The sequence below is a fragment of the Bufo bufo genome, chromosome 2 (assembly GCF_905171765.1).
Source record: "Bufo bufo chromosome 2, aBufBuf1.1, whole genome shotgun sequence".
Classification (NCBI taxonomy): Eukaryota; Metazoa; Chordata; class Amphibia; order Anura; family Bufonidae; genus Bufo; species Bufo bufo.
Genome location: NC_053390.1, coordinates 828,290,691 through 828,317,969, shown reverse-complemented (window position 1 = coordinate 828,317,969; position 27,279 = coordinate 828,290,691). Strand labels below are relative to the sequence as shown.

The 27,279-nt window shown below is 39.6% G+C and overlaps 1 protein-coding gene across 1 annotated transcript in view; it reads left to right on the top strand.

Annotated features, from left to right (window-relative positions):
- The first annotated feature begins 345 nt into the window (after positions 1-345).
- VAX2 (ventral anterior homeobox 2) overlaps positions 346-27,279 on the top strand; it is an 81,371-nt gene continuing 54,437 nt past the window's right edge. Inside the window, exons 1-2 of the mRNA XM_040420600.1 lie at positions 346-604; positions 26,158-26,345. Of these exons, the coding sequence (XP_040276534.1) occupies positions 346-604; positions 26,158-26,345 (447 nt within the window). The remainder of the gene's footprint in view (positions 605-26,157; positions 26,346-27,279) is intronic.

Here is a 27,279-nt window from a genome sequence, read left to right as displayed (position 1 = left end):
CTGTCTTTAAGTTGACTCAGAGGCGCTCTTTACTGTACATGATCGGTGCATCTCACTCCCTTAAGCTCGCACTGTCTGAAAACTCAGACTTGGAAACAACTTGATTTGTGTGCCTCTTAAGAAGGACCTACATTGCTGAGGGGATCTTGCATTTGTGTATGGTGGTGACCATGCCAAAACCTTATGTGGAATACTTGTACAGAGCTTCTGATGCCCTACATGCATTGGACTGCTGACTTCTGCTGTCTCGGCGAATTGTTGCTTGTTTGTTTTTGTTTTTCCTCCTTTCTGAAAGTGGTTTTAGAAGGAGGGGGCCAGCCTAGGGGTTAGGGGGGGCTTCGCCTGATGTTTGATCAGGCTACTAGTATGGGCGATGGAGTGTCCGAGGAGAGAAGAAGCCCTCTGTGTGGCAAGTCAGCCACATCGTGTACAGAGCGACTCAGAGACAAGGGAAGCAGAGCTGATGTAGAGTGTTCCTTACGAGGCCACAGCATTAAGGACATTCCGGTGACCTCCACCTCCAGCCCTGGATCGTCCAAAGAGGAAGGTCAAGACAATCAGTCCGCAGGAGAAGCTGATTACTGTCGACGGATCCTGGTCAGAGGTAAGGATTTAACAAGGGAAGGGGGGGGGGGAAGATGGAGGGAATAGTATGGAAGAGAAGAGAATGAATGGAGGAAACTGAGAGATGGGTGAGCATAAGAATACATTCCTATCGTTCCAACTGTGTAAACGAGGCCTCTGTTTTCCTATCTAACGCATCAATCATTTTAGTTAACGAGCCAATAGAAAATTATGTTACGACAGAAGACAGGACAGCTTCATAGCTGCCGGTGCATCGCTTCCTGTCATGTAAAAGTTACGTGATTCTGATAACGACCATAATGTCTCTTAGTTCCTCTAGTGTCCGCACAGTGGTGATCTCGCTTTCTAGCCCCAAAACAAACTATTAATTGAGAGCTATGGTGCACTCCCCGGCATAACACAAAGACCGTTGTTGTCTCCATCTGGCAGCCAGTTTTCTCCTACATCAAGCACAGTATCTTTACATCGGGTTTCCGTCAAACCTATAGAAAGCAATGAAATATGTATAAAGTTGCAAAAATGAGGCCAGCATTGACTTCTCCTCTCCAAGTGGTGAGGAGGACGGCTGAATACCACCATATAGAGTAACGTCATTGCATGTCCTATGTTAGCCATGCATGGATAAGCATGTCAGAGCCACAGTATGTAGTATTACACCGGAATAATATGTTACAGCTAGGATATATTTAGACACAGGATCCCTAAGCCCCTTAACATGGTGATCACTGCCAGGATTTGTTTTTTTAAAATGCCTTATATTCTGCAATGTCTCGGCATTGTTTTTTTTTTTTTTTTTGTCATTATTAGCTATTCACAACTTTATTGTTCAAGAATTTGTAACAACAATCCTGATGAGGCCTTGTGCAAGAGGACTCATCCACCCTCAATGTTTGTAGCATGTAAACCCTGAACCGGTCAGCCCAAGTTCTCTTCCTGCAGGGTTTTAGGGGCAATAAACACAGCGCTTTGCTTTCAAATCAATAGCACTTACACTAAATGGAACCGTAGACCGCGCAGGGTATTTAAAGACAAAATGTAACGGGAATGCCCTGTAAGTTCAGAAGAGATGAGTTCTCAGTAGAATCGTCCTATGGCAAGTGTGTCTTATAGAAAACGAAATATCTCAGATAGTAGACGTGTGGTTGTATTGCACTTTGTATGTGTATATACTCAATTTTGGCCTTTAGGGAATGACAATAATGTAGCTGAATGGGACACAACATTGAGATATCACAGTGTGAGTACATCTCAGAATAGTGTACTATGGGCAGAGATCTTGTTGGATTTATCTTTGGATGCAAATTAGTAACTTGAGCATGGTCAAAATGGTGATGGATTGAAGGAATTTTTTTTTTTATCCTACTGCCCTACAGTGAAAAAGATGTAAATATGCACAACTATGCTAAACACACAAAAGTGCGTAGGTGTGCGTATGTGTGTAAATGTATTATGTAATGTTTCCCTCTATGGAGCAACCATAGGCCAGAGCAGAATAAACATTTTTAATCCTTAGATCGTCTAAAAGCCCCAAATATTGCCTAATTACACTACCATAATTATTACACACACATGTGATTTATGCCATAAGTCAGTATTACGGTACTATATATTTACACATACGGACACATTTACTACCATAGGCATATAAAATTCTATCTTGGAGGTTCAGTCAGTCCAGACTGTGTCAGGTAATAGTCATATTGTGCTTCACGCCTCAGAGGTTTGAGGTGGAGCTGTCATACCTTATGTTTTTGTGGGGTTCAGTGCATTAACGTTTGTAAGTGAATTGTCTCTGCATCGTGTACCAGCAGATTGACTCGGAAGCTGGTCATTTTAGAGATAAATGCTACTACAACGTGGAAAGATTCTGTGCTTCTGTGAAGCATGAGGGTTTTGTTAAGTCTGAAGCATGAGGGACTGGAGGTGTACTGATAATTTTGCAAAATAACAGGTTGTCAACTTCTAGAAATAGTATAGTAAAGGAAAACTGAGGACCTGGTCATACATGTTTTTGAGGCTGCTCTTACTTATCTAAGTATCATACGTTCAGTACCTTTTCATGGTACAGACGAGGATGAAGGAAGTCTATGTAGTCTCTGTTAATGTAGCTTAGAATAAAAGCCAACTTATTAATGGAAGATTGTTTTTACCAAATGGTGATGTAAAATTTATTTTGAAATGGTTTTATTCCGTGGCCTAACTATGGCTTCAATCTGTCAGCCTTGCATGCCTCGAGGGCTATAAAGGTCATCTTGAGTTCAAGAGTAGGCGGCCATTATGTCATGGTTGTGGCTTTGTGCTAACAGATAACGCTTACGATTCACCCTCTACATTTATAGCTTAAAAAATAGCTAAAATCTATTACATAAAGAGGAAATAAATGAATAAAATTAGAAAAAACCAAACATATCCATAAACTCTGGATTTCGATGGAAGACCGAAATTCTTTTTAAAGCGGAAAGAAAAGAAAAAAAATTGAAAAAATGGACCACGTGGTCCACAGTATGGAGTAGGTTCCTAACTAGTTGTTTCAGCTTTGTAATTAGACACACTCCTTAATTAAGTGTAAACAAGTTAACGACTGAAAGTAGGGGATATTAGGTACGATGCTGCTCAAAACACCCAGTTGCTAAGAATGGCGGTACCATACTGTTAACTCTATTTTAGGACTGTTTTGAGGGTTGGATGTTTTTGGATTCTTCATAGTTTCTAGTACATTTTATTTGAGGCACTAATTATTTTTACAATAAATGGAGCAGTGCTGGAGGAAACCATATATACTCTATATACAGATGTATCATACTGAGTGTACACCTTATGTCTACACTGCTATTGTTGATACATGAAAAAAAAAATGTTATCTATAATAAAAAAAAAATTGGGATATTTCATTTCTTGGGAAATTTTTAGGTTAAAACTTTTTTTTAACAAAGTTAGATTATTTTTTCTTTGGGAAAATTGAATATTAGAAAAAAATTACTTTGAACGTAAAACACCCTAAGATATTATGGTTTTAATAACATTGAATCATTAGTGACAGCCACCATTTTGCTGCTAAGCACCTAACCCCACAACAAAATGGTGGACCAAAGATTTTTTTTTTCTGCTCAGTCCATTGCTCTGAAGAACTGCTTTAATAATATAAAGTGGTAAAGTTATATATATATTTTTTTCAATTAATAAAGCCAATGCTAATCCTCATTCATCATTATAATAACAGCTTTAAATTAGATTAAAAAAATAAAATTTGAATTTCCCGTTTCATTTTAAAAGGATTTTTTCTAATATTGTACTTTGATCATCTATCATTTTAGTGCTCAGTGTATTACTTTGGATAAATTATTTCAAACAAAAAGAAATAAATAATAAAAAGCTAAATTTTTTAGATGAGCCAATGGTTGTGTTGACCACTCCTAGTAATGTCCTATAAGGGTGAGATATAATCCAAATTTATACTATATATTGCGCCCTGTAAAGTCAATCATTTTATATTATTATATACTGTTTTTGTAATTATATTTAGTAGTAGATTTACATTTATGTTTGAGAAAATTGACTAATTTTTTTCTAGAATTTATTGATGAAGGTTACATTTTTATTCGCGTTACCTTCTTCAAATTTATAATTTCTAATAAGAATAAAAATATATAATCTCACATTGTATGTTGTGTGACATGTTATAGAAATGTACCATTAGTATTAATAATAGTATTTCATACATATATATGTACAAAGTCAGTATTATGGACTTTTTGAGGGACGGAAGGTTTATTCTGTAATATAGTATTTAAAAAAATCCAAAATAAAATATTTTTGGATCTATCTTGCTTTGCTTAGGGACTAACGCCAATAGTTCTTCCAATACTTTTTTATTTTTACATGTATGATACTACAAAAAAAAAAATTTTTAATTACTAAATTGCGTTTTGCTCACCCGTTACCCTTTGCTTTAAACTTACATTGTAATTAATGTCCTATGCATTGTGCATAATGTGTAGAGCTGGTAATGTTTTAATTTTTTTGCCTCCAAAATCAGGGGGTGAATAATACAAAAATGGTATGTGCTGAGATAAGACAGAGCACACTTTACAGCTGAAGATGACGAATAATGTGCCAGTCATATCAGAACAATATAACACACCCAAAGCACACATTAAACAGAGGCTGCCCGCCTTGGTTGACATAGATTCGCCATCAGGGGGCCTGAAATACCTTGCTGCAAGAAAGCATTTTTTTTGTCATAATTCCATGAGCGTAGACAGTAAGATCCATCGTCTTCACGGGAATCGGCATGGTGTCTTTAAATTGTCAATATGCAGATTTCCCAAAGGGGCATTGGAAAAAAAATTCTGTTCTTATCATTGTTGAGTAGCAATCAGTAATGAACAAACTATTCACCAAGCTTAATGCAGCTTTTCACAGCACGATCAACGATTCCCCCCCCCCCCAAAAAAAAAGAAAAAATTTGTTGTTTTCGTGATTTTAAGACTTGTAAGAAGAGCAAAATTTAGGGATTCAGAAACCTAGCACAATTAGTTTAGTAAATCAAGTGTCCTTCACCGGGGTCCAGCAGAGTGGAAAGGAAATTAAATGTTGGTTTTTGGCAAAGTTATAGAAATTTTAGCGCCTACAAACATTGGCTTTGTGGATTTGACTGAACATCTGTTTGGTTGTTTAGGCTTTAGGATTCTTTTCATAATTAAGGTTACTCTTGTTGCCAAAGTTATAGCCACAGTTAGGACCATTACTTGTTAGATTGAGTCTCCCCCCTTTACTTAAGGTGATGTAGGAAGCCAATGATCTCCCATTAAATAAGTTCCTACCAAATATACATAAAATGTCTGCAATTTTATTGCGCTTGTTACGTTTCCCATTACAGAATCCTCTATTGACGGAACCCTTGGGGTCATTCAAACAGATTCTTTGAATTTATAATGCTACAAGTTGGAACACCAAATCCAAGTTTCTCTGTTTTGCGCTGGGGAGGAAGTGACAACCATTTAAACATTGATTGAGGGAGATAGTTGTCACTTTTTCAGCTTCTCTTCAAGCCACGTTTTATAGCACCAGAACTGTACTCGAGTGGACTTTAGCCTTACTGCAGATGGTTCAGAACTTGTGGCGAAAGATGCTTAACTACTAAAAAGGAGCTCCTGGTTATGAAAGACAATACATATTATGTGAACTGCTCCTGATATGTAGTAATTTCTAATCAATATTAACCCCTAGTGCTCTACTTAAAAACCCTATGTTATGTTCTCCATTGGCATCTTCACCTTGTAACCTATCCTGGATCTTATATAAAAAATAAAGGCATATTTTCAATTGCAGACTGAGCAGGCAAATAACGGGAAGAGACCATTCCTTCCCTATATTTGCCTGCTCCTTTGTGGATGAAAGAGCTATATTTATAGGCAGCAATCAGCTCCACGGTATGGGGACTAGAGATGGCTAGTCCTCATGCAGATTCATTGTTTCTGGGCAGCAGATCACTGCGTACACAACATGATCTGCTGCCCAGAACAATGATTTAGGGGGCCACATAAATGATCATTTCACCCAATGAAAAAGCAGCCATCCTTCATACTAATGTTTGTTCTACATATATCGGCCCGACATTTGCCCTGGATTAGGTCTACAAGAACAAGTAGAAGTTAAGATAGGAGAAGAACTGGAGGGATACAGTTGTGGCCAGTAGCCATTCTCAAGTCCTTTTACCCCTTCATGAATGTTTTTGGCATCTTCTTTTCCTTACTGGACACTTAATATGGGAGGTAAGCATTTGTTTGTTGAGTTAGCAAGATCATCAATTTCACGTTTCAAGTAAAAGATAAAAACCTTCTAAAAAAAAAAACAAGGGACTTGTTTTCGCAAGAATGGACTTTGGTAAAGTTGGATTTACGTGGACCAATTGTCTGGCCGATTATTGGGAACGAATGTTAGTACGATGAATGAGCAAAACGTGAAATCATTGTCGATGTAGCAATCCTCCTCCAATCATGGGTCTCGGCACGTGACCTTCTGCCCAGAAACAATGGCTCTGTATGAAGATGAGCGATGGCAGTAGCCAACGTTCACCCCCTATAAAGTGGAGGGGATTGGCGCATATAATTTCTTACAAACAGGCAGATATCAGGACGGAACAGATCCTTCCTAATAATAACCCGCTTATGTAAATTCATCTTAAGAGCACAACGTAAATAAAACCTAACTTTTATTAGGAGGTACCATTGACAAATATATCAACTATTAAGCTTAATCTGAAGTCCAATGACTAAACTCTTTACTAATGGCACAGAATTATTTTAGATGTTGTTTCCAATTTTGGTTTTACAATTGGGGCAAACCTAAAAAATATTAACAATTCCTAGACCTATCCACATGCGGCTTATTTCTATCTTTTTTACATTTATCAGTCTATTCTAACCGAATCTATATCACTATTTCAGTGTAAGAACTTGATTCCCACTGGTAGGGAACTGCTCTTATTAGCCCAGTCTAAGTAAAGGCGTTAGTTGGCTTAATTTACCCAAAATTGATTAAAAACAGTCAGAAAATGAATTGTATGCCTTCTAAGAACATGGATAGATTTGCAGCACATTCAGGCTTCCTTAATAAATATGACAAAAACCTTATCTACTTGAGCATCTCCTCCACTTTTCTTGTCACTTCTCAAATTTGGCGAGCAAAAAAAAAAAAAATTAGCAAATTTTAACATGTTTGTCTCTAGACATGATTTGAGACTTTTTTTGGAATAATTTATTCTTAAACTGCAGGTCATTAACTACCTGGAGCCAATACTAATGAAAATGTAGAACACAACAATCCTGTAAGGCTACTTTTACACTAGCATTTCTATTTTCGGGTATTGAGATCCATCATAGGGTCTCAATACCGGAAAAAAAACGCTTCCTTTTTGTCCCCATTCATTGTCAATGGGGACAAAACGTAACTGAACAGAACGGAATGCTCCAAAATGCATTCCGTTCCGTTCTCATACCGGAGAGCAAACAGCAGCATGCTACGGTCTTTCTTCCGTCATGGGATGCGGAGCCATCATGACCCACAATGCAAGTCAATTGGGACGGATCCGTTTAACACTATCTGACACAGTAGAAAATGTATTGACTTTCAATAGTGGTCATGATGGATCCGTCCTTGCTATGTTACAGATAATACAACTGGATCCATTCGTAATGGATGAAGATGGTTATATTATCAGTAACGGAAGCGTTTTTGATGAGCCCTGCCGGATCCAGCAAAAACGCTAGTGTGAAAGTAGCCTAATTTATATAAAAATTTGTGTAAAAAATTGTAGCGGTACAAAATTTTTTCCCCTTTTTTTCCTGATTAGTACATGAAGGTCTTAACATTTATGAGCTACTCATTCTATTTTGGACCCTGATTAATATCCATTACGTTGGGATCTGCTATAGACAATGTGGTAATGTGTTGAGATTGAAATGTATGAATGTAGTGGATGTTGGTGTCATGGTTCTCATCTAGGCTGACTTGTATTGCTTGACTCCTCAGAAGGCTCTATCTCTCTGCTCTTTTTCTAATGATTAGGGTTGTCATGGTAATCCAGCTTTCTTAGATACTCCAAAAGTAAATCCTTGACTCATGAGATATGGTACCCATAGCTTCTGGGCCATCAGTATTGGGGAATGATCCTGCACTCAATGAGTAAGGACCATCTTCAATGAACTCTCCATGACAAGGGGCTTAATCATGTTAATAAGCATCCAAAGAAAGTCAAGTTCATTGAATGTCCAGATTTATTTGACAAGAAAATATGGTGTGATATGTAATCTCTTTATAGAGATCCATAAAGAGCACCAGCAGCAACAGATCAAATGCATACAATCAGTGACAAAAGATCACTGGGAATAGGAATTTAAATTGTCCCTGGAAAAAAGAATAATACTGTGGTATCTGGTTCTGCTAGGGCAGAATATTTTGCTGCACTGTGGTATTTGGCCCTGCAGCATCACCAAATACAACACAATATACTGCCTCAGCAGAACCAAATATCACAGTGCAGCACAATATACTGCCTCAGCAGAACCAAATATCACAGTACAACGCAATATACTGCCCTAGCGGAACCAAATATCACAGTGCAGCACAATATACTGCCTCAGCAGAACCAAATATCACAGTACAACACAATATACTGCCCTAGCGGAACCAAATATCACAGTGCAGCACAATATACTGCCTCAGCAGAACCAAATATCACAGTGCAGCACAATATACTGCCTCAAATATCACAGTGCAGCACAATATACCAGCCCAACGGAATTAAATATCACAGTACAACACAATATACTGCCTCAGCAGAACCAAATATCACAGTGCAGCACAATATACTGCCTCAGCGAAACCAAATATCACAGTGCAGCACAATATACTGTCTCAGCGGAACCAAATATCACAGGGCAGCACAATATACTGCCCTAGCAGAACCAAAGGCCACAGTACAACACAATATACCAGCCCAACGGAATTAAATATCACAGTGCAGCACAATATACCGCCACAGCGGAACCAAATATCACAGTGCAGCACAATATACTGCCTCAGCGGAACCAAATATCACAGTGAAGCACAATATATTGCCTTAGTGGAACCAAATATCAAATTGAAGCACAATATACTGCCCCATCAGAATCATATATCACAGTGCAGCACAATATACTGCCTTAGCGGAACCAAATATCACAGTGCAGCACAATATACTGCCACATCAGAATCATATATCACAGTGCAGCACAAAATACTGCCTCAACAGAACCAAATATCACAGCTCAGCACAAAAGACTATGCCAGCAGAAAAAATAGAACAGTGCAGTAGAGTATACTGCCCCAGCAGCACAAAATCACTCCCCAAATGCGGTGGCCAGCTACCCTCTTCCTCCCTCTCCAGTGGGAGGAGGGAGCTGAGGAGGTACGAGGCAGGCAACAGCACCGAGCCAGCCATTCCAACAGCAGGCTGCCTGGTCTTTCAGTACTACCAAATATATAGGAGAACATAACACCACATACCTATTACATCTAGTGATGTCTCCTCTGATGTACACATTTGCTTTCCACATCTTCTTCATTTAGTCCAGACCACCATGATGACTTCTTTCAGCCACATTCCTCTCTACAGACTTTGCCACACAGACCTCTAAGATTGCTCACTTTTCCAGCATCCTCCATGGCCATACGAGCCACAGTGGGCACCAATTAATTCATTTGAAATGTGCTATCGGCTGCGCAGCTTAGCGGGTGCTGTAGGCTTATTAACAATGATGACCCACTGTTCAGTACAGTCCGAATTGGCCATCTGGTACTCGATCACAACATGACTGCGTTGCAACCGTGGCACAACTGGGCCTTGTAGTCGTACCCTTTGTTCACATCCCAATTTTGTGCCACATAACATGTATGCACGACGTATATGTTAAACGGATGCCTCAGATGAATGCCGTACAGTGACGTCCATCACCATAGGATCCCGATATATCCATTTAATGTGTATGTTTTTTTTACTGGACAACACAGGATGGAAAATCGCAGCATATTATGCTTTTCTATGCTATGTCTCCCAAAGTACACCGTAGGCTGTGTACACATCACATTTTGTCACCTGTAATGATGTGAATGCAGCTCTATCCATCACCTATCTATTCGTCTATTTATCTCTCTTGATATATATATGTATACAGTACAGACCAAAAGTTTGGACACACCTTCTCATTCAAAGAGTTTTCTTTATTTTCATGACTATGAAGGCATCAAAACTATGAATTAACACATGTGGAATTATATACATAACAAACAAGTGTGAAACAACTGAAAATATGTCATATTCTAGGTTCTTCAAAGTAGCCACCTTTGGCTTTGATTACTGCTTTGCACACTCTTGGCATTCTCTTGATGAGCTTCAAGAGGTAGTCCCCTGAAAAGGTTTTCACTTCACAGGTGTGCCCTGTCAGGTTTAATAAGTGGGATTTCTTGCCTTATAAATGGGGTTGGGACCATCAGTTGCGTTGAGGAGAAGTCAGGTGGATACACAGCTGATAGTCCTACTGAATAGACTGTTAGAATTTGTATTATAGCAAGAAAAAAGCAGCTAAGTAAAGAAAAACGAGTGGCCATCATTACTTTAAGAAATGAAGGTCAGTCAGTCAGCTGAAAAATTGGGAAAACTTTGAAAGTAAGGCTATTTGAGGCTATTTGACTAAGAAAGGAAAGTGATGGGGTGCTGCGCCAGATGACCTGGCCTCCACAGTCACCGGACCTGAACCCAATCGAGATGGTTTGGGGTGAGCTGGAGCGCAGAGTGAAGGCAAAAGGGCCAACAAGTGCTAAGCATCTCTGGGAACTCCTTCAAGACTGTTGGAAGACCATTTCAGGGGACTACCTCTTGAAGCTCATCAAGAGAATGCCAAGAGTGTACAAAGCAGTAATCAAAGCAAAAGGTGGTTACTTTGAAGAACCTAGAATATGATATATTTTCAGTTGTTTCACACTTGTTTGTTATGTATATAATTCCACATGTGTTAATTCATAGTTTTGATGCCTTCATAGTCATGAAAATAAAGAAAACTCTTTGAATAAGAAGGTGTGTCCAAACTTTTGGTCTGTACTGTATATCTATATATATATATATATATATTGCTTTTCTGCTCTCTGTAGGGCTTTCTGTCAAGGGTATACATCTGAATGCCTGAATACGGTATTCAAACATATACCGCATCACATTGACTTTAATAGGTCGAAAGAAGTTCATCTTCAGACTCCATTCGACCTGTTTTCCATTTGGTTCTGGCTTTTTCACCAGACAGAATAGCACAGTCCACCACAGAAATTTGACTGGCAGAAAAGAACGGAAAGCTCAAACCATTGTGGTATATGTTGGAATACTGTTTTCAGGTATTCAGACGTATACCCCTGACGGAAAGCCCTGCAAAGAGCTAAAACATAGTGTGAAACTAGCAGGATGCAGTAGTACTGCTGTCGTAAGGCATCGATTACCCACCACAACACCGGGGCAGGGCCTGGGCGAGTGAAACAAGCTGCGCCTTGGGCAGGGAGGCAGTCAGGCAGGCTGAGCAGTCACATCTGCCCAGGGAAGCAAAGGTCAGGCTGAGCTGGCAACGTAGTTATGAACCTTCTGTGATTGTCTGTCACACTCACCATCACAGACAGTGTCCATCGCTCTCCAGTCCGCAGTGGAGAGTTGTCATCTCCTGGCTGCTGCGTGGCAGGTACAATTGGAGCTATGCCTACAGGTCCGTCAGCTCCGCAGTGGCAGCTGTACTTCACTGCAGGTCTGCAACTGTGCGTAGGTCATGCTCCCAACATCAGAGACAGTAAGCATGTGACATCCTAATGCTGGGATCATCAGGTCCTGTTCTTACCTCAGCCACTGGCGTAACTAGAAATCACCGGGCCCACAGCACATTTTTGTACAGGCCCCCCACAGCAGTTTCTTCGCAACCCCCACTTCCCATGCAACTCCCACTCCTGTGGCTAGTCAAGATAACTCTCTCAGACCAGGCCAAACGGCTGCTTCTGTCTCTGTATATAATGTCCTTGTATAATACTGTTAAGGGGGCCCTCACAATAAAATCTTTTTGTCCTCCTCCTGGGTGGGCCCTTTCTGTATTTGGGCCCTAAAGCAGCCGTTTCCCCTTTCATTGCTCTTGTTATGTATTGTAGACACTGTAGATTTTAGTTTTTTTCCTTATATGACTCATCTTATCCAGTTAGATGGACCACATGCTAGTCCAAATATGACATTAATGCTGGCTTTGATTCCATGACTTGACGATCCTCATCATTATATGTGGCTTTTTTGTCGTCTTCGCTTCTAGGAAAAGAAAATTATTGAAGATTCATATTCTTCTGCATAGAGTACCCTCTAGAAACAGTTATCCCTTGTATATAACGTTCTTATAGAAACCTTCTATTAGTGATTTCCCCAAGGATATTATTAGATATATTAGTTTGCATATTGGTTCAAACAAAGTAGAACCATCCATAAGATGAGAACTTTGTCTTGGCAGCATCCTTTTTTGACTTTAGGGAGCAGTATTTTAGACTGGCTAAACCAGTAGATAACTGTCGGCCAAACACAGCTGTCTCCGAGTCCTGACTCCCCCATACACATGGGCACTTAGTGCTGAGTGTACATGTGTTGTCAGCCCAATATTTTCCTTCCACAACATCTGCCATCAGGGGAGAGTTGGGAGTCCTCCATCCATATTCCTTAGATGGTTGGACAGTCTCTCCAAAATTGGCAGATTTCACCAACATACAGTATATGAAATGTATATGGACAGCTTTACACAAGGGGTTATCTGAGATTTTGATATTGATGGCCTATCCTTAGAATAGGTAATCAGCAGGGGGTGTAACTACCATAGCGGCAGACCATGCCACTGCTATGGGGCCCAGGGCAAGAGAGGGCCCAGTCTTAGTTGGGGTTATTTCCTCTTCTACTGGAGGTGAAAACTTGGTGAGGACTCTATCCTCTAAAGGAACAACTTTTAGCAAATGAGGCAGTGGAAAAAATGGCCCAAGGGTCATTGAAAAGGGTTTAGGCAGAAATCCTTCTGTCCTGTGTAGGGGCCTGGTTTGATCCTCGCTATCGGTCCCTTATTTCTCTATGTATGCCACTGGTAATCAGTGTCAAATCCATGGAGGTCCTACTTCCGGCACCCCTGCTAATCAGCTGTTCGAAGAGGTTGTGGTACTCTATGAGCGCTTAGGCCTCTTCCTAGGGCAGTGACGTCACAAGAACATGGGTCACATGGCCTAAGTGCAGTTCAGTCCCAATACCAAGCTCAAGTTGTTAGCCAATGTATGGCACTTTGCTTTGTAAGCTGCGAGGAGGCCGCAGAACACACCAGAGCTCCGTGGAGTGCAGTGGCTTCTTCTAACAGCTGATCAGAGGGGTTGTCTGGAATCAGACTCCAACCAATCTGGTACTGATGACCTATCCTGAGGATAGGCCATCAATATCAAAATCCCAGATAACCCCTTTAAGGAAGGGGTGGCAGCATTTTACTTTATACCTTAGGCAGCAAAAATATTAAAGCACACTGGTCAAAAACAGAAGAGAACAAATTGACTCCTTAAACGGTTGAATGTAGGAAGCCCAAGTGAGTATGTAACTTCTTGAAGATAACTAGTAGGTGCAGTAATATCCAATGAATGCCCCCTGGAAGTGCTAAACCATAGTAACGAAAAAACAAAAGACTACGTCCAAAGATGTCCTATTTACTTATTATTAGCATATGTAGCATAGTCTTCCCAAGACCTCCAATTGCCACTTCAGGAGAAGTTTGGTGTTCATGATTGTACCCACTGGTTCAGCCTTGATTGGGCATTTTCCAAATACTGTGATCTATGGTTTCCAGTCCTGAGGTGCAGGTAGCCATTAAGAGACACAACTGTAATAATAGATTTTAAAACTGTACGGAAAAGCGAATTCTTAAGCGACAATGTTCTGCTTTCGTCTCTTATTTTCCAACCACCAGGTAAATTAGCCATTCAGAAACTGAAGGAAAGTGTTGACACAGCGCAGAGAGGAGCATTTCACGCCGCTAGTCTATATGTATTTATGAGGCATCTGACAGCTGCTAGTGTTAAATTACGGGTTACTTTCCTTGTTCTCCCTGAATTGGATCAACAAAGCGTTTCTGAAACATAATATTGTGCCATTTTTATAGAGAAGCTGAACAACCATCTGCGAGCGAGGAATCAGCGGGAATTGTGGGCTTCAGGCAAGATGCGCAAAACCATATTCAAAATTAATATTGAAGTGCAGTCAGAATGCCCTGCTATACATTCTTCATGCTATACTTTTATGAGTTTTGTATCTATTTTATCCCATCTACCATATGTTATTTTTTTTCACTATGTAGCCCAAACTGTGTCGATATATTCAAGTATTATATTAAGATGTTCATTTGCAGTTCATTTTCGGAGCTCTCTATAAACCTCCTACAAGACCTTACATTGCTGATTACTGAACCCTGATTAGATGGGAAACCATAGCCATCAATGTAACGCCTTTGTGTAGGCTCTTTCGTCGTGGTCCGTTTCCTAGCATTGATGATTCAGCCAGTTTATCAGGATCACACTTTTCTAAGCCTGATTTCCATTCTTGACTATTGACAGCCTTCTTCACTTGACTTATATCATTTTTCAAACTACAAAGACTATCCAGACTTCTTACAATTAGTCTATGTTCATAGGGTTGTCTGAGAAGGTTCTCATTCATCTAGGTCATGATATATCCGTAATAAGTCAGAGCAACTGGACTTGCTGTATTTTTTCTTTCTTGAAGGCATCTGACAGGCTTTCTCAATTAGAATGGCTTGTACAAGAAATATCCAGTATTAAATACTGGAGACTCATGCTTACCTAAAGCATAAAGCATGAGTCACCAGTATTTAATGTTGGAGATTTCTCGTACAAGCCATTCTAGTTGAGAAAGTGAGTCAGATGCGTAGCGAAACGTCTTCAAGAAAAAAAATACAAGTCCATTTGCTCTGACTTATTACTAGAGATATGTTCACAAGGGTTGGATTTGATGCTGATTTGGCACTGATTCAAAATCCAAAATCATTGTCTATCTGCCTTCTAAGCATCAAATATGCATCAAAAATTTCCATGCGGTCGACAGCAAATAAGTGACATATCACTTTTTTGCTGTGGAATCTGCCTGGGAAAACCCGAGGATGACAATAGAGCCATTTGTTATGTGGAGTCACAGCAGTGCAAATTTCACATCCACGAAACATATAAGGCCACTCGTTCCTCTATCTAGACTTGGGTATATCTTATACTCTGGAAGCTACTTGTCTTCTGGTTTCATTAGTGAACTTGTTGCTTCTCGTTCTTTCTTTACCATCATAATTCCTCCAGATTATCCCAGATTTTGTAGCAGTCATTTTTGAAACATGGACAGTAAAGGTGAAGGTTTCTGAATGGCTGCTGAAGCTGATTCAATTACATTCATCCAGTTAGAAATCTAAATTAAGTGCGAAGACACTTCCAGTCCTAGAACAGACCCTGACTAAGAGCCAAGAGTGCCTCGAAACGCGTGAGAATCCTGCAATGAGTTTTGAGCTTTAGATTGAAGTAAAGAACATTTGCTTGGAGCCCATGGACATCCTAGTTGTTTGTTCATCATACTGGATATTGGCCCACAGCATGCCTTTAGACCGTAGCACTGCAGAGAGCCTACGTACGAAGTGAGCTGAACACGTTACCCTATTATCTATTGGCTAGTTCTAAATCCATCTTGTTTTTGTCCTATACACTATTTCATTGATGTGTCACGGAGAAACCAGAACAACCAATCAACCTACCCCACCAAGAGAGGTTCTGTAAGTGAAAAGCATGAGTATCGAGCTGTCACCAGTAGAGAAGAGAACATTTTGGGAAAATTTGTTTTGTTAAAGATTCATGTTAACAGACCTTTGGATTTGTTCTGCAATGAAAAGTGGAAATGTGTATTTCAGATCTGCGTTCTCCGAGAACAAGTCAATGGAACCTCAAAATGTTTCCATTCTTTTGACTCCAGTGACTGGAAATAGGTCCGTTCCATCCTTATGGAAGTCGGTGATGACACAAAGACTGAAATGACTTATACGCGGAGAGTACAGATTTGCAATTTCTCTATTTCCCAGCAGGACTTTTGTTTGTAATTCTCAGAATGCTTATTGCCATGCACCACCATAATCCTATAGACCGTGCCAGAGGTAATATGTAATTTTGTAGAAAGCTGTATGTTCAGCTTACTGTATATTATTATTAGATTTTCTATGATTAGGTTTTCGATATGGTGTAAGTGCTACATTTTACGGGTCTGCTATTTGGGAATTGTAATGATTTTGAGCTCTACAGGGTAGCTGTTGTATTTGAGGGGATTGGACCGTCCCTCTTCTATAAAAAAAAAAAAAAGAAAAAAGAAAAAAGCAACAATGGCACAAAAAAAATCAACAAAAAAGATATCCTATCAAATAAGAAAAAAGTTGCAATTGTTAAACCAGGAACTAAAGTGAGTAAATACCATCTTTAAAGGGTTTCCCTGGACTACAGTTGTTTCACCAGCTGTGGGACCAGAAACAATAGAGGATATGGGGTAGATGCAGAAAGCTGCATACATGGTGCCGGCGTGTTGCAGCTGGCCAGCACCAGAAACTACACAGTATATGTGTTTCTCTGCTTCCAGCTCCGTACACTATATACTTTCCAACACTGGAGCTACCTCAATACAGCTGATCATGGGTGTGCCAGGTGTTGGGCCCCACCAATCTGATATTGATGACCTATCCTAGTCATCAATATCTATAGCCGGCAAAACATCTTTAAAGAGGTTTTCTGGTAAAATTATTTTTATTAATTGCCCACAGCTTGCCGTTCCATGCCACTCCTGTCCTCTGCACCGCCCCCGCTGTCTGCATCTCCTGGTCCTGGCACTGTTTACATCTGGATGGTTATGAGCATTGGCTCCAGCGGTGAAGGCCATATCACCACAGATGTAAAGAACACGGGGACTGGAACATGAAGACAGCGGTGGCAGGTCGGATGACCTGAGCACTATGGAGCAGGTAAGTATGAATCTTCTGTTTCAGGCTACACCCTTCGGGAACATGATAAAAAATAATTATTACTGGAAAACCCCTTTACTTGGCAAAATTATTGACTCCACTCGTGTGACTTGAAGGTCCTGGTCCCCAAAGCAAAATCTGTAACAGTACCCTACCTAGCGTGTGCCATGTGTCTTCCCTTTGGGCGCTATGGCTTGGATATGACCTCCACCTTGTCACCCTCTATAGTTACGTCCCTGATTGCCTTCATAATTAGATGATTCTGTTGAAATATCCAAATTTATTTTATACGTTATCAGACTTTATATGAGTATTTTACTTAGGACTTTTTAATCTGTCCCGTCACATTAATGAGAGAGGGAAGAATCTCAATATCAGATGAGGGCGTGGACTCCCTCGATATATAATTATATATGTAAACAGCACATTCGGTATCATCCCCGTCCATCGCTTTGTGTCAGATCTTCGAAACCAGTCATCGAGAAGATAGAGGGCGCTTGTTGCACATAACTGAGCTCAGGACTGTCTGCACGACGTGTGTATCTACTCAGAGGGCACCATCCATGAGGTGAGAACTTCTCCAGAGCCACATAAAATAAACGCTAGATCCTCATCGTTCATATCGCGGGAGATTGACGGCATTTGTATAAGCATTGTGAGTAACGTCAATCACTACATCTAGGGTCAGCGTCTTTTTCTCTCTTTCATTCATTTTTCCTGCTAACGAAATAAAATTCCAGATGTGAGGTTTCTTGCCCATGAGGTGAGAACTTCTCCAAAGCCACATAATATAAACGCTAGATCCTCATCGTTCATATTGCGGGAGATTGACGGCATTTGTATAAGCACCGTGAGTAACGTCAATCACTACATCTAGGGTCAGCGTCGGATGCCAATGGTGTTGCCCCTGTCCCCTTCTTTTTCTCTCTTTCACTCATTTTTCCAGATGTGAGGTTTCTTGCCCTTATTTAACAGCATTTCCAACAATTTGGATAAAGGAAAAGCCTGCAATTCTGTGACAGTCCAACATACTGTCCCTACTGAAATAATCCAGCCATGTAGTGCACCAACATACACTGAAATAATGCTGCCATACAGAGACTTCATTTTCCTGCCACACAAAGAACCAATACTGTTATATAGTGCTCAGATAATAACTCCACATGGTGCTGAAATGTTACCTTTAAGGAGCCGGAATATTACTGTAACAAAAGGTCCAGATAATACCGCCACACAAAGAACAAATTATACTGTTATATAGTGCTCAGATAATATCTCCATATGGTGCTGAAATAATACCTTTTAAAGAGCCAGAATATTACTGGAACACAAGGTCCGAATAATACTGCCACACAAAGCACTAATTATACCGTTATGTATTGCTTGGATAATATCTCCATATCGTGCTGAAATGACAACATTAAAGAGCCTGATTAGTACTGTACAAGAAGGTCCAAATACAACAGCCACACCATAGACCAATATACTGTTATACACTACTCAGATAATACAGTATCTCCATACCGTGCTGAAATTACAACATCAATGAGCCTGAACATTACTGTAACAGAAGGTCCAAATAATACAGCCACACAATAGACCAATTATACTGATATATACTGCTCATATAATATCTCCATGCCGTGCTGAAATCACAACATTAAAAAGCCTGAATATTACCGTAACAGAATGTCCAGATTATACAGCCACACAGAGTATTGATTATACTGTTATAGTGTAGGTAACATGTTCATACAGACAGGGGCGGACTGGGAACTTAAAGTGGCCCTGGAAAAAAAACTAAAAGGGGCCCCATTTTGTAGGCAGGTCCAAATTAACAGAAGGCGGGGTAACACAAGTAGGCAGGGTCAACAATACCATAGTGCTAAACACCATCCCAGAAGAACCAAATAACACAGTGCAAAAGCTGTCCCTCTCTGGTGGCCATCAATAGCTACCCTCTTCTCTCCTTCTTCTCCAGTTGTCTATGGAGCAGGGGGCTTAGGAGGTGAGGTGTGGGCCACAGCAGTTGAATTCAGGAGGACATGTGTGGTCGCTAGCTGGGTACATGAGAACCTGATTCTCATAGTGTTAATTACTGTTGAAAGCTCATTACATACCCGGTCAGCGGCAGAGAGGAAGACTTGGGTGGCCCCCTGGGGCATCGGCCCACCAAGAAATTTCCCTGTAGGGTCTATGGCCAATCTGCCCCAGCATACAGAGCTAAATTCACAGCATTAATGAGCCTGAACATTACCGCTCCTGAAAGTCAAAATAATGCTGATACACAAAGCACTAATTATATTGTTATATAATGCTCACATCATATCTTTATACAGTGCTAATAATACTGCAATACAATGCATAGCAGCTACTATAATCAGACAGGTACTTGCCGCCTCCAAATCCTGCCACCATGCAGTATTATAGTAGTTATATTATTGTACAAAGGAGGCAGCATTATAGTAGTTATATTCTTGTACATAGGAGCAGTATTATAGTAGTTATATTCTTGTACATAGGAGGCAGTATTATAGTAGTTATATTCTTGTACACAGGAGCAGTATTATAGTAGTTATATTCTTGTACATAGGAGCAGTATTATAATAGTTATATTCTTGTACATAGGAGCAGTATTATAGTAGTTATATTCTTGTACATAGGAGGCAGTATTATAGCAGTTATATTCTTGTACATAGGAGCAGTATTATAATAGTTATATTCTTGTACATAGGAGCAGTATTATAGTAGTTATATTCTTGTACATAGGAGGCAGTATTATAGTAGTTATATTCTTGTACATAGGAGGCAGTATTATAGTAGTTATATTCTTGTACATAGGAGCAGTATTATAGTAGTTATATTCTTGTACATAGGAGCAGTATTATAGTAGTTATATTCTTGTACATAGGAGGCAGTATTATAGTAGTTATATTCTTGTACATAGGAGGCAGTATTATAGTAGTTATATTCTTGTACATAGGAGCAGTATTATAGTAGTTATATTCTTGTACATAGGAGCAGTATTATAGTAGTTATATTCTTGTACATAGGAGCAGTATTATAGTAGTTATATTCTTGTACATAGGAGCAGTATTATAGTAGTTATATTCTTGTACATAGGAGCAGTATTATAGTAGTTATATTCTTGTACATAGGAGCAGTATTATAGTAGTTATATTCTTGTACATAAGAGCAGTATTATAGTAGTTATATTCTTGTACATAGGAGCAGTATTATAGTAGTTATATTCCTGTACATAGGAGCAGTATTATAGTAGTTATATTCCTGTGCATAGGAGGCAGTATTATAGTAGTTATATTCCTGTACATAGGAGGCAGTATTATAGTAGTTATATTCTTGTACATAGGACCAGTATTATAGTAGTCATATTCTTGTACATAGGAGCAGTATTATAGTAGTTATATTCTTGTACATAGGAGCAGAAATATAGTAGTTATATTCTTGTACATAGGAGGCAGTATTATAGTAGTTATATTCTTGTACATAGGAGCAGTATTATAGTAATTATATTCTTGTACATAGGAGCAGTATTATAGTAGTTATATTCTTGTACATAGGAGGCAGTATTATAGTAGTTATATTCTTGCACATAGGAGGCAGTATTATAGTAGTTATATTCTTGTACATAGGAGCAGTATTATAGTAGTTATATTCTTGTACATAGGAGGCAGTATTATAGTAGTTATATTCTTGTACATAGGAGTAGTATTATAGTAGTTATATTCTTGTACATAGGAGGCAGTATTATAGTAGTTATATTCCTGTACATAGGAGCAGTATTATAGTAGTTATAATCTTGTCCATAGGAGCAGTATTATGGTAGGTATATTCTTGTACATAGGAGCAGTATTATAGTAGTTATATTCTTGCACATAGGAGCAGTATTAGTAGTTATAGCCTTGTACATAGGAGCAGTATTATAGTAGTTATATTCTTGTACATAGGGGCAGTATTATAGTAGTTATATTCATAGTAGTTATATTCTTCTACATAGGAGCAGTATTATAGTAGTTATATTCTTGAACATAGGAGCAGTATTATAGTAGTTATATTCTTGTACATAGGAGGCAGTATTATAGTAGTTATATTCTTGTACATAGGAGCAGTATTATAGTAGTTATATTCTTGTACATAGGAGCAGTATTATAGTAGTTATATTCCTGTACATAGAAGCAGTATCATAGTAGTTATATTCTTGTACATAGAAGCAGTATCATAGTAGTTATAGTCTTGTCCATAGGAGCAGTATTATGGTAGGTATATTCTTGTACATAGGAGCAGTATTATAGTAGTTATATTCTTGTACATAGGAGACAGTATTATAGTAGTTATATTCTTGTAGTACCTGATTCTCATAGTGTTAATTACTGTTGAAAGCTCATTACATACCCGGTCAGCGGCAGAGAGGAAGACTTGGGTGGCCCCCTGGGGCATCGGCCCACCAAGAAATTTCCCTGTAGGGTCTATGGCCAATCTGCCCCAGCATACAGAGCTAAATTTACAGCATTAATGAGCCTGAACATTACCGCTCCTGAAAGTCAAAATAATGCTGATACACAAAGCACTACTTATATTGTTATATAATGCTCACATCATATCTTTATACAGTGCTAATAATACTGCAATACAATGCATAGCAGCTACTATAATCAGACAGGTACTTGCCACCTCCAAATCCTGCCACCATGCAGTATTATAGTAGTTATATTCTTGTACATAGGAACAGTATTATAGTAGTTATATTCTAGTACATAGGAGGCAGTATTATAGTAGTTATATTCTTGTACATAGGAGGCAGTATTATAGTAGTTATATTCCTGTACATAGGAGTAGTATTATAGTAGTTATATTCTTGTACATAGGAGCAGTATTATAGTAGTTATATTCTTGTACATAGGAGCAGTATTATAGTAGTTATATTCTTGTACATAGGAGCAGTATTATAGTAGTTATATTCTTGTACATAGAAGGCAGTATTATAGTAGTTATATTCTTGTACATAGGAGGCAGTATTATAGTAGTTATATTCTTGTACATAGGAGGCAGTATTATAGTAGTTATATTCTTGTACATAGGAGCAGTATTATAGTAGTTATATTCCTGTACATAGGAGCAGTATTATAGTAGTTATATTCTTGTACATAGGAGCAGTAATATAGTAGTTATATTCTTGTACATAGGAGCAGTATTATAGTAGTTATATTCTTGTACATAGGAGGCAGTATTATAGTAGTTATATTCTTGTACATAGGAGCAGTATTATAGTAGTTATATTCTTGTACATAGGAGCAGTATTATAGTAGTTATATTCTTGTACATAGGAGGCAGTATTATAGTAGTTATATTCTTGTACATAGGAGCAGTATTATAGTAGTTATATTCTTGTACATAGGAGTAGTATTATAGTAGTTATATTCTTGTACATAGGAGCAGTATTATAGTAGTTATATTCTTGTACATAGGAGCAGTATTATAATAGTTATATTCTTGTACATAGGAGCAGTATTATAGTAGTTATATTCTTGTACATAGGAGCAGTATTATAGTAGTTATATTCTTGTACATAGGAGCAGTATTATAGTAGTTATATTTTTGTACATAGGAGCAGTATTATAGTAGTTATATTCATGTACATAGGAGCAGTATTATAGTAGTTATATTCTTGTACATAGGAGCAGTATTATAGTAGTTATATTCTTGTACATAGGAGCAGTATTATAGTAGTTATATTCTTGTACATAGGAGCAGTATTATAGTAGTTATATTCTTGTACATAGGAGGCAGTATTATAGTAGTTATATTCTTGTACATAGGAGGCAGTATTATAGTAGTTATATTCTTGTACATAGGAGGCAGTATTATAGTAGTTATATTCTTGTACATAGGAGCAGTATTATAGTAGTTATATTCTTGTACATAGAAGCAGTATTATAGTAGTTATATTCTTGTACATAGGAGCAGTATTATAGTAGTTATATTCTTGTACATAGGAGGCAGTATTATAGTAGTTATATTCTTGTACATATAAGCAGTATTATAGTAGTTATATTCTTGTACATAGGAGGCAGTATTATAGCAGTTATATTCTTGTACATATTACTGCGATTTTCCAGGACATTTTTAATGGTGGGTTTGCATCCTCGATTGCCACCTTAAATTCAGAGAACCAAGGGACAAAAGTTTGACAGCTGCAGTCCTGATCCCCCAATGTCACAGAGCTCCAATGGAATTTGTTATGGACAATTGTTGCCAGCTAACTGGCTTGACTTTGTCGGTCCCTCGGTTTTCACCTTTTACTTCTGTACAGGGACCTGGCTTTCACTGCAGCAGAGCCACCAGACGGCTAACTCTTGGAATAGTCCTGTGGTTGACAGCAGACCCACAGGGATCAAAGACACCAGTGCAAAGCATTAAGGGATCAGGCAATGCACATAGTGCGAACCAGGTTAAGGTCAGGCAGAGTTCATGCAAATCCAAGAAACAGTTCCAGAACCAAGACAGGTGACATAGGGTCAGTGTCCAGGCAACAGGCAGAAGACGGAGCATAGGCAGATTAACAGATCAGGGTAACAGGCACAGGTCAGACAGACTTGGTTCACATATAGACAAATAGATTATAGTTCCTTCAAAAGACTCAGTAGACTACACAGATTAGACAGAACCTCTAAGGCAAGGATCGCAACGATCATGGTCGTCCGATCCTTGGGCATGACCAAAATCACTGTATAGCCGTTCCCCATATAACAAGGCTGATGAGCGCATTAGTGAACAGCTGAACGCAGAAAGAGAAGGTTAACCCTTGCAGTGCTGCAACTGTGAGGAGACATACAAAGAACAAATGCCCTAATTTTCACACTGAAAGCTGGGACAGCAGCGGCCATGAACCACCACTGTAAGAGAACTTCAGTCCTTAAAGGAGTTTGCCCGGTAACTATGAGAACATCTAAAAATTGCCAGGAGTCGGACCCCCTCTCCCTAATTTGATATTGATGCCCTATCATATGGATACAACATCCATAATAAGTCCTGAAAAAAACCCTTTAAGGCGTCTTGCACATGACCGTACGGCTTTTTCAGTATTTTGCCGTCCGCAAAAAACGGATCCGCAAAATATATGGATGACGTCGGTGTGCATTCAGTTTTTTGCGGAACGGAACAGCTGGCCCCTAATAGAACAGTACTATCCTTGTCCGTTATGTGCACAATAATAGGACATGTTCTATCTTTGAACGGAACAGAAAAACGGAAATACGGAAACGGAAGGCATACGGAGTACCTTCCTTTTTTTTGTGGATCCATTGAAATGAATGGTTCTGTATACGGTCTGTAAACGGAATGCAAAAAACGGAAATGGAAAAAAAAAGTTTGCGTGTAAGATGCCTAAGTAGGACCCCACTGATCAGATAGTGATAGTTTATGTCAGTTAGGCTACATGCACACGAGCGTTGTTTGTTTCCGTGTCCGTTCCGTTTTTTTTGCGGATAGGACGCAGACCCATTCACCCTGTGCTGTCCGCATCAGTATGTCCGTTTCCGTGGCCCGCTAAAAAAAATAGTGCATGTCCTATTTTTTTCTAGTTTGCGGACAAGGATAGGCATAATTTCAATGGTTTCGCAAAAAACATTTCATCCGTTTTTTTTGCGGATCTGGAAAACACATACGGTCGTATGCATGTAGCCTTAAGTGCATGGCTGTGATTGTCTATGTGGGACAACCTGTAAAAAGGAAGCAGAATTTGTGGTCTAGTAACATCCTCTTGTTCTGAGGGATCAGTTTCAACATTTGATGTGTTGACCATCTGTCATAGCAGAGATTGGGGTAATATGGCTGCATTCATCTAATGTTCGGCAGTAGTTTTGGTTTTTATGTAGCAGCCCTGACTCGGCACTGAAAACAGAAATGTACCTACATCCAGCCGGTGACAGATCTCTACAGACGCTCAGGTTCTTGTCATCAGCGTTCTCAATCTATTCTTTTTTCATGTCCATTCCGTATAAAGCTGCCCATACACCGTCAACAGATGTCGGCCGTCATTTGACCTGCAGCTATCCTTCCCGACTGCCCCATAGACATGCACGCTCAGCTCGAGAGGGCAGTAAGGGTACATTCACACACCAAGGGTACAGTCTATAGGTCTATTCGCATGGTCGTTGTTTTAATGGACCGTGAATAATGTCCATTAAAAAATCGGACATGTCCTATTCTGTCCGTTTTCATGGACGTTCCGCCCCCATACAGTGCAAGTCAGCTGTTTTTAATGCCCATTTTTCAGAAGGCAACGGTGTAGAAAACGGCTGTAAAAAATGGCCTTCTTTCACTGTCGTGTGAATGTAACCTAAGGGCTCGTTCACACGACCGTGTGAAGCCCGTGCCTGTGCTGTGGACCGCAAATTGCAGTCCGCAATGCAGGGGCACCGTCCGAGGGGCAGGCGCATGGGGATCACAGACCCATTCACTTGAATGGGTCTGCGATCCTTCCGTTACACAAAAAGATAGAGCAAGTTCTAAATTTTTGCAGTGTGGAAGCACGGAATGGAACCCCAGAAAGCACTCCGTAGTGCTCCGTACCGTTCCCCATCTCCAGATTTGCGGACCCATTGAAATGAATGGGTCCGCATCCGTGATGCGGAATGGCCACGGAATGGTGCCCATGTATTGTAGTGTAACGGGCATCACTTGTTCGTGTGAACGAGCCCTAAGGCATTGGTGGTGTCCTCCATCACTACAGTGTTGACTTCACGTCATCGAATTCCCATTATGCTCATTTATACACTGGCACCCAATGTCCCTGCTAATAGTTCGCAAAAATACATGACTCCCTATTTCAATGAAATCTTGTAAAATTAGCATGCCCATAGAACTGGTGAAACGTTCAGACTCATTCGCTCTTTTAGTGTCTTTTTTTTGTCTCTTTCTTTCCATTAAGATGCCAAAGGGACGATCCGTGAGATTGTGCTCCCAAAAGGTCTGGATCTTGACCGGCCGAAGCGCACCAGAACCTCCTTCACTGCAGAGCAGCTGTACCGCCTGGAGCTGGAGTTCCAGAGGTGCCAGTACGTTGTTGGCAGAGAGAGGACAGAATTGGCAAGACAGCTCAACTTGTCAGAAACCCAGGTGAGAACAGTCATGTTCCTTATTACTCTCCATCTGCATGTACTGTACTGTCTGATTTCCTACATTGCTTTCATGGGGTAGCATGCTTTTCTATTCATTTGTCTGAAATGGGTCAACCCTAGTAAAGCTTGGGTTTCAAATGAAACTCTAAGGATGAGTTGGATTAGGGGACATCACTTGTTGCCCATTTCTTTGTTTGGTAGACATTATTAAGTCACTTTCATATAACTAGTTCTTATCAAATGGATTGATTGGTAATGTCTGTATTTCAGTGATGTCACCACTTTCTGCAAATGCATATGCTGCCTTATACATGATGTCACTGGTTACAGTCTTTAATAAATGGATAGGCTATGCTCTCAGTGATGTCACTTCTCTCTAGTGAATGGATAGACCATGTTCTCAGTGATGTCCCTTCTCTCTAGTGAATGGATAGACCATGTTCTCAGTGATGTCACTTCTCTCTAGTGAATGGATAGACCATGTTCTCAGTGATGTCACTTCTGTCTAGTGAATTGATAGGCCATGTTCTCAGTGATGTCACTTCTCTCTAGTGAATAGATAGACCATGTTCTCAGTGATGTCACTTCTCTCTAGTGAATGGATAGACCATGTTTTCAGTGATGTCACTGCTCTCTAGTGACTATATAGACCAGGGATGGCCAACCTGAGGCTCTCCAACTGTTGCAAAACTACAACTCCCAGCATGCCCAGGCTACCTACAGCTATCAGCCTACAGCAGGGCATGGTGGGAGTTGTAGTTTTACAACTTCTGGAGAGCCTGAGGTTGGCCATGCCTGATATAGACCATGTTCTCAGTGATGTCACGTCTCTCTAGTGAATGGATAGACCATGTTCTCAGTGATGTCACTTCTCTCTAGTGAATATATAGACCATGTTCTCAGTGATGTCACTTCTCTCTAGTGAATATATA